This window comes from Mesocricetus auratus, unplaced genomic scaffold (genome assembly GCF_017639785.1).
Source record: "Mesocricetus auratus isolate SY011 unplaced genomic scaffold, BCM_Maur_2.0 Super-Scaffold_100018, whole genome shotgun sequence".
In the NCBI taxonomy this organism is placed as follows: Eukaryota; Metazoa; Chordata; class Mammalia; order Rodentia; family Cricetidae; genus Mesocricetus; species Mesocricetus auratus.
Window position 1 is genome coordinate 23,074,983 of NW_024429199.1, and position 9,144 is coordinate 23,084,126.

Below are 9,144 nucleotides of genomic sequence, written 5' to 3' on the forward strand. Positions count from 1 at the left end.
GGCGATAAACATGGATCGATCCGCATTCTTCTACATGCCAGCCTCCAGTTATGCCGCTTTTTTTAAAAATACAACAAATATAAGTCCATGTCGTTTGGTACACTTTTGTCTTTTCCCCTCTGTAGAATGACTGGTGTGGAAATCCAAACTGCTTGTCATGGTGGGCACATGTGTGTTCAGCCTCAGTCCCTACACGTTTTTATGCAGCTCTCTATGTAAATGAGGCCCATGTGAAGAATCTCAACAATCCATGTCAATCCTGGTGACACCTGGTCATCGGTGTCATCTTCTCAAGGCTTGGTCACACTGGTCTCCCATTCTGGATATCCTTGCCCTGTTTTACCTCCATTCTTTTGCCTAAACTTAGGAAGCCTATCATTGTTAAGCTTTGGCCATATGCATTGGGAGGGAATGTATTACTTCATTATGTAGTCATTTTGTTACATTTAATATGTGTGCCATTGTAGAATCCATCACCTTCTTTCTTTAATTTGGCCAATGATGGTGTCTCATTCCAAAGTTAGAAAGGAATTATAATGGATAGAATATTATTTGTAAAAAACATTTTCTAAGATTGTTGCATTAACTTTTCTTGGGGAGACATGAACAAATAGCTCATCAACAACAGAACAAAAAAGATGACTTTAACCACATACGGCTTGGTGAACTAATGAGCTGAATTAAGACTACTTATAGATACATGGGCAAGAAATCCTTACAAGAATCTGGGGAAGTTGTAGGTTTCAACCAAGCTCCTCTCCCTGCAGCAGCCATTAACAACTTCCTTATTTTGGAGAGGCATGAGGCCTTGTAGGTACAATACACTACTCTGTGCTCTGCTCATGTGATGTCTTGTGAGACTTTTGGATGCCACTTCATGAACTACTCCTGACCAGCTCCTGCATGACCCTGTGAGCGCTCCCTCTCCTCTCCATGAGGGAATGTTAATAGGCCCAAAGCAGTGATGGTACAAAGAGATAATCATAGCTCTTCTGATTTCAAGAGAATTAAGGCCTTGCCCAGAGGTTAAGATTCTACAACAAAGACAAATGCAGTCTATCAGGGAAAGCAGGGAAAAGACCTGAGGCAAGAAATACACTGGGAGTGAAAAGAGAGGGTTGTGGGGTGGTGGCACATGCCTTTAATCCTAGCACTTGGGAGATAGGGGCAGGTGGATATCTGTGAGTTCGAGGTGAGCCTCATTTACAAAGTAAGTTCCAAGACAGCCAAGGCTACACAAAAAAACCTGGTCTCAAAAAACAAAAACAAACAAACAAAAAAAACAAACAAAAAAGTGAAGAGAGAGAGAGAGAGAGAGAGAGAGACAGATGCCCAATGCTGTGTGAGTCAAAATTTTCACAACACTGAGAACTATGATTCCTAAGTGCTGGGACACTTGTGACCTTTGAGTTTAACCATATCAACACTCCTCTCTTATCCCTACCCCTAAATAATATACTCTAGAAAAACCATTTAATTACTTTACTTACAAAATGGAAATTCTTAAGAGAAGTAAACCAGCTAAAAGTCACTTCCATACCATGTTGTTAAGAGACTTAACTCTCTCTCTCTCTCTCTCTCTCTCTCTCTCTCTCTCTCTCTGAATGTCTGCATCTAATTCTCATCTCTACTCAATAGACAGAACTGTACTTCATACTCACTTTTCCTGAAAGCCTTCTTTGATAAAGATGCATTCTTCACCTGAATGGACTTCTGTAACCGACGGGCTCCCAGTTACAACCAGCAGCCCTGGGCTACACTTGTCCTGCTCTTACTGGGGGAACTCAGGCAAAAGTGGCAGCAGCCAAATTTCTTGCAGAACTGAAAACGTAGCATGGGTGTAGAAGAGTGAGCAGTAGGCTGGAGAAGCAGGTGGAAGGAGCACTAACTGGAGAGAAAGGATGAGTTCCTCTTCTGGGGAAAACTGGGAAGGAGTGTGAGCACAGCCCTGGCCAGTCCTGTCTGCTGGATGATAGACACAGAGGATTTCCACAGCAGTTCCTACCAAGAGTCATTGTTGGTGTGGGTCTAACCACTTGTGTGTGTATTGAATGATGGACAGTCTCACAGTGGGAGACAGGCAAACATTGGGCAGAAAGCATTCCAGTACCTACAGCTGGAAGATCAGACAGGAGGCACTGGTGCAGGAGGAGGATGAATATGAGAGAGTCAGAGGATGGATAGGAATATAGCAATTCTGACGACCTGTTTTTCAGAACCCAAAGAGGGTTCTGTGTAATGAAGCTCCCTGAAACGACTCCCCACAGCCTGTGAGGACAGGAAGAATGCTGAGCAAACACACAGTCATCAGACCGTTTGCCAGTGGCCCCCGGCATGAGTGGTATTGAAAACAAGAGCATGCAAGTCCTCTCAGTCTGTAGTGGACCTTCTCTGCAGGAGGATTTAGAACCATCTTTTCCCTTTGGGCAAATCTGTTCTTAAAAGCTTCTTATTTATTTGTTTGTTTATTATTTGCTTACCTATCTGTGTGCACATACAAGTGGAAGTCAGAGACAATTTGCAGCAGTTGATTCTCTATGGGCCTGGTGATCAAACTCAGGTCATCAAGTTTAATGTTCAGTGTTTTATCTTCTGCATCATCTCTCTGGCCTTCACATTTCTTTTTTCATAGCATATTGCTATGATTATTCTAGTTTGCTACTTAAAATTGAATTTCCTAATGAACCTAATTGTAAGTTTCACTTCGTCTATATCTCTAGGCAGACAGATAATTGGGAAAACTGTATAAATAGGATAAGGTATCACCTATTATTTCAGTCATTCACTGAGTATCTTTATCTTGAGAAAGAAAGGAGTATGACGCACACCATTTTGTGATGGGAAAAACCATATAGGTACCAAGCAGAAGTGAATTATGCAGTGCTTAAGATGACCACACTTGGCATAGCTTGTTCATTGTGCCAAGCCTATATCGTAGATCTTCTCCTTGCCAATTTTCTGGAAATCTCTGTAGGAATTATATAAGCCCCAAGGTCAAATTACTGGTCCTATAATATTGTACTCAATACCAAGTACAAGAAATTTATCTCTGTCCCCCAATCTCCTTTTAGGTACAAACACTGAAGAAAGAGGGAGGGAGTGTCACAGAGGAGCAGAAAATACACAGCTACTTGCCTGTCTGTGGCTGTTAAATAGGGCTTTTATGAGCTAAATTGTGTCACCTAAAATATACAAGTTAAAGTATTAATTCCCAACACTCCAGCAGTGAAGAAAGAATTAAATTATCTACTTAACATCTTATCAAATCCAATATGACACATGTGTTTGCAAGAAGGGAAGACGAGGACACAGACACACAGATGATGAACCTGTGGGGGGAAGCCATCTCAGAAAGACTACCAGAGACTCTCGAAAGAAACGCAGGCTGACATCGCATAATCTGTGATTTCCAGCCTCTAGAAACCATCTAGTCATGGACCATTATCCCTAGCCACTCACGCAGAACTTCAAAAGAATAGAATGATTACGTGAGAATGTGTGACAGTCCAGCATAAGCTAGAAGCATATAAATTTCACATCAAAAGTTATTTCCAAACTGAAAAACACAAGTGCATATACTGAGAATATATACAAAACGTAGATGAAGATCACACATGCCAAGCATTCATTATTCATTATTTAATGCAATAAATATCTTTACAATAGTTTAATCAGCCCATGACTTCTTTCCTACTCAACTGAAAAGCATTGTTTCCTCAATCAGAAAAAGTTTATTTACTTCTTACGTTAAATTTCAGCTTCACTTACTAATGTAAAAATATCCTTAACATCAATGTAGTGTTAATACTTATTCTAAAAACAAACTCATGGTAGATGAATGACTCTTTAGGACCTCTCCACTTAAAATAAGTTTTATTGCTTTCCTAAACCAAGGATAAAACAAAGCATAAATTAAAGGATTCATGGCTGAGTTATAATATGCACTCCAGCAACAAATTTCATAAATGTAGGCAGGAGTGATGAAGCCCATAAAAGCATCAATCAATGTATCAATTGTATATGGTAACCATGAGAACATAAATGCCACTACAGTGACCCCCAAAGTTTTTGCAGCCTTCCTCTCTCTCTTGGCCACTCTGGCTTTGTAATTTTCTGAGGATGACTCTGCTTGGTTGCTACGTATAGTAGTTTCAATTTTTACAGCTTGCTGTTTAGCTATCAAGAAAATTTTGCTGTAGAGAATGATCATAATTAGGGTAGGTGTGAAGAACAAAAGAAAGTCTATTAAAACCCAGTCTTGATTGACAACAATCTGGCAGCCCCCTACACAGTTGAGAGCACTCACTAAGCTTTCCATCCCCTTAGCACTGATGCCTGTGTAGAATACAGCACTACTGTACACCAGGGGCAGAATCCAGGAGATGCTGATGCAAATTCCTGACACAGACACGGTGAACTTGGTGGGATAGATCAGAGGGTCAGTGACAGCGATGTACCTGTCGATGGAGATGAAACACAGGTGGAAGAGAGAAGAATAGCAAAATGCCGCATCCCAGCAACTGTGTAGACTACAAAATTTGTCTCCAAAGTACCAACAGCTCTCGATGGACCTGACCATGCTGAAGGGCATCACAGAGATACCCACCAAAAAGTCAGCGCTGGCCAGAGAGGCAATGAGGAAATTGGCTGGAGAGTGCAGCTGCTTGAAATGGAGAACTGAAATCACCACCAGGAGGTTCCCACACACTGCCAGCACAGCCCCAAAGCCAAAGACCATGTACAGGATGACCCTGGCCCCTGGTGAGTAAGGAGTTTTAATGCAGGATCCATTCATGTTCTCATAGCAGAGCTGCAGGGCTGGTTGGGAAAAGTTGCTGGTCATGAGTCTGCTTTGTGGTGCCTGAGGGATTTCTGACCTGGTAGAAGACAACAGTAATTATGAGATCTAAAATTAAAGAATTGGGGCTCTATATCTGAAGAACTGATTTTAAATATTGTCCAGGATTACATTCCTTCTCAAACTTAATTCTTTTAAAATTAAACTCAGGAATCTATTTTTGCAATTATGTTTATTTTCATGCTTTACTTCAGATATGTCTAATATAAACCTTACTATAGTCCAGAAATTATTACTTGAATGTTAGAAAAGTAATCTAAATTAAATTTTGAGTTCTAAAGTTTAAAAAAAATCATGAAGAATATTTGATCACTTACTTTAAGTATTTTCCCAGATCACATTCTTTTACAAATGAAAAATTAGAAGACATTTAAAATTCAGAAAGCTATCCTGAGTTTAGAATCAAATAATAATTTTATAATTATATCTAAACTACATCACTAACCCAAAGCAAATGTCCTATGAATTGTCATCAGCCCAGAATCACATTATCTAAATAATTTAGAAAATTTTTACTTAAATACCTGTTTAGCCCAATGATGCTCTTATCTGAAAAGGGTAATCACATATATTTAAATAAATATTAGAGAAGGGACCTTTTAATGAGTTTCTCCTCTTAGACTTTGTAGGCAGTCAGCCAACCCACTTTAACTATTATAAAAGTCCTCTCAGAGGGTCCCTGTGGCCTGAGGTGTGAATCATAAGGGGAAATTCGCTTTGATAATTGTAATCACTAAGTCCTTCTCTGAAGTGGGTTCTCTGTGTTGTGCTGCGTTGTAGAGATGACTCATTTTCACCACCTAAGCATTTCTCTCAGTTCAACAATCTTAAAAGCCCAGCCCAGCATTTGAGTCATTATGATGCTTCCTTATTAATTAATCTGCCTCCAGTTTTTACAAGACCTAGGACAAAATGAAAATAACAAAGCAAAGCTACTTACTTAAATGGGGTGGCAGTGAGATGGGGAACCTATGGAAGGTCTAAAATATCAAGCTTTTTCCTGTCCTTTGTGGTCTCTCGTGGAGTTTGGTGTTTGCAATGCTTTGCTTAATTAGTGTCATGGTTACTTTTTCCATTGCCATGACAAAACTCCAAGACCAAAAAGGCTTACAAAAGAAAGCATTTAATTTGGGCTTACCGCTCCAGAGGCTTAGAGTTCATGGTTCATGACCATCACCGCGTGGAGCATGGCAGCAAGCAGACAGACATGGTACTGGAGAAGTAGCTGACAGAGCTTACATCTTGATCCATAAGCACCAGCAGAGAGAGCTGACATTGGCAGGGGCTTGTGAAACCTCAAAGCTCACCTCAAGGCCATTTCTACTGATTCTCTCCAAACAATTCCACCAACCGATGACCAAGTGTTCAAACATATGAGCCTATGGAGGCCCTTCTCATTTAATGTACCATTTAACAGGCATAGAGGTTTGATTTTGTGGGTCATGTGAAGAACCTCTCAGATATCATTCTACCTAGAAGCTCAGCATGTATGTGTCACAGAAACTGCCACACTCACTCCCTGACAGTGTTGAGCCAATATGTCATGCCCGTGATGGGGACAAAGAAGTAGAGGCAGACAATCTTCCCTTCTCATGGGACTGCCACTTTAACCGAAAACAGGCACATGACTTCAAAGAAATTGTAACATCCACAGCACAAGCAGCCTGGATTTGGAGGGGGAGTAGGAGAACTGGCCCTCAGAAAGAGCGTAACAAAACATTTTGTGATACCAGCTTCTGCCTAGTTCTGAGACACACAGAGAATACATGACCACAATTCTTTCCCTGAATCCAGGGGGGAAGAGGATGGCAGGGGAGCAATGGTGGAAGGAGTCATTTTAAAGAAACTCAGAGAACTATACAGGTGGGTGACTGAACTTATCAGAAATGAGGGGATGGAATATTATCTTTTTGGATTCCATCTAATGGAAATTGAACAAAATTATTTTTTTAATTATAAATAAATTCAAAACAGCAGTTCAGACACCAAAATCCAACTACAAGACTTCGCTACTGCACGAGGTGCAGGCCCATGTACGAACTCTTCTTATTTTATTTCATGTATTGTTACATTTTAGTAGTAGCAATTCAATGATAAATCCAGGAATAACTTACACTGTGCCTTACAGCATGGCAGCCAGGCAGAGGGGTGTGGGAAGTGAGGGCCAGGCAACTTCAATATGGGCACATTTTCTGACCTAGACTTCTACACTGACAATTTATTGGGAGTAAGGGAATTCAAGAAGAAAAATAAGAAAGAGCTAGAGCTGCAAGAGAGGATTTTCTCTTTGAGAAAGGCTCATAAACCACTACCAAATGGAAGATATAATACTGTTTTATCCCATAACAATTTATTAAATATTGAGATAGAAAAATGCCACCTAGGATAAAAAACATTTAAAAATACATTGGAATAATAATAGGAAATTGTAGGAGGAAGTCTGATGCCGCCATTAAACATGTGACTTACTAGAGGCGCATACAGATGAGGTAATAAAAGGGCGGTTTACCACACCGCTAACCACACCCACTTTAGGCAGGACTAAAGACGTATATGGCTGGACGTAAAGACGTATACGTACGTAGGCGGAACTACGTCACTAGCCAGGCCCACTTTTGGGCATGGCTAGGGGCGTTACGGGGGAAAGGCATAAAAGACAGCACACAGGAAGTCTCGGTCTCTTTTCCTGGAGTTCGGCTTCCAGTCCGGCAGCTAACTGAGAACTGCTTGGCTCCTCTGGGTTTGGTATCTTGTGAGTAATTTTCTACATTAAATACTTAGCTTTACTGTCAGTAATTGTGTGTCGCGTATCGTTACAGCATCCGTTGAAGCCTACAGGAAATAATAGTAGGAAAGCAAGTATTAGAAATGTTTCATGAAAACAGGTGTTCAGCTAATTATCTACCTAATACTTCATGGTGATATTGCCATCTCTGTAAATTATTGATTAATTTGATTCCACACTGTCCTTGTTGTTTTTTTATAGAATTGTTTGCATTTTTTATTTATTAAGAAATTGTGTTTGGAACAGTGGCATACACTTTAAATCCCAGCACTCAGGAGGCTGAGGTAGGCAGAGCTCTGTGAGTTTGTGGCAAAACTACTCTGCAAGAAAAGTTCCAGGACAGCCATAACTGTTACATAGAGAGACCCTATCTTGAAACACACACACACACACACACACACACACACACACACACACACACACACACGTTGCAACACTGTACTATATACGTATGTATAAAATGATGTGTTTCATTATGACATTTTATGTGTGTGTTTAGTTACTTTTTTAGAACTACTATCTACTGCTCCTTATTTTCTCCCCCTCATAGTGCTTTTGAGTCAATTTTTACTTCACAAGCATTTCTTAGAGATACTGTGTATAATCTAAGGAATTTTTCCAGATGACTAAAAAACAGTATGAAATTATGCTTGCTCCAACCACAGTGTGCAAATGTACTGTAGCCAACCTTTCCTTTTCTTCTGTTGTTGAAGCCTCAATTGTCAGTCACCATGAGCATTGAAAATTTGGATTTCCTTCAACTTCAGCTCAAAAGTTGAGGCCATATCTGAGTGTTGTCAGCTTTTCTTTCACTGGTTTGAGGAAGATAAATGTCTTTCTTCATATTCATTATACTATAGCACAAGGAGGATCAAAGGACAAGTTTAAATAAGTGAAATAATTTTATAACCAATTTTATCTGCTCTTAGCCTTCGTTGGTGGGCTCCATCTCTATGTTTCAATCCTCTAATCATGTTAGTCTCACTTCATTACTCTGTGGAAAGCATAATAATCCACAATTACAAAGGGCTTGCATCCATCTGACCTCCATCTATCAATTAACTTCCCATATGAAGTCCATGCAAGCTCTGTCAAGGCTCTTCGTCTCCCATGAGTGCTCTGTGTCATGTGGAACTCACACTTCTTTGTTACATGGCAGAGAGAGCTAATGTAGGTTTCTCCCAATCACTCAAATTACCTTCCAATTTTTTCTTCCTTTTGCTCCAAATAAACATGGGACAAGTTAAGGAATATTACTACAATGGAGAAAAGTAGGAACTAAAGTTTGAACCCTTTAGTCAGTACCCTCTTCAATGTCACAGTCCTTAAACAACATGGCCTCATGAAAACGCCCTAAAGTTTTCTATCAAGGACATAATGCTAACAAGAACTAGGAGAGATCCACAGAGAATTCTCACCAACATGTCTTAGCAGGGCAGGATTCTGCCGATGGAATCAGATGTGTATCATTCACACATTGTACATTTGTTTGGTGATCACT

At 40.1% G+C, this 9,144-nt stretch overlaps 1 protein-coding gene across 1 annotated transcript; it reads right to left on the reverse strand.

Annotated features, from left to right (window-relative positions):
• Nucleotides 1-3,808: 3,808 nt before the first annotated feature.
• Nucleotides 3,809-4,871, reverse strand: LOC121132756 (trace amine-associated receptor 8b). Its single transcript, XM_040728335.1, has one exon. It carries the CDS (start codon nucleotides 4,841-4,843, stop codon nucleotides 3,809-3,811), a length of 1,035 nt encoding a protein of 344 aa, XP_040584269.1. The 5' UTR covers nucleotides 4,844-4,871.
• Nucleotides 4,872-9,144: the final 4,273 nt, after the last annotated feature.

Excerpts from the sequence above, each read along its gene's own strand:
- LOC121132756 (XM_040728335.1), bottom strand. The coding sequence starts at position 4,843 with ATGACCAGCAACTTTTCCCAACCAGCCCTGCAGCTCTGCTATGAGAAC.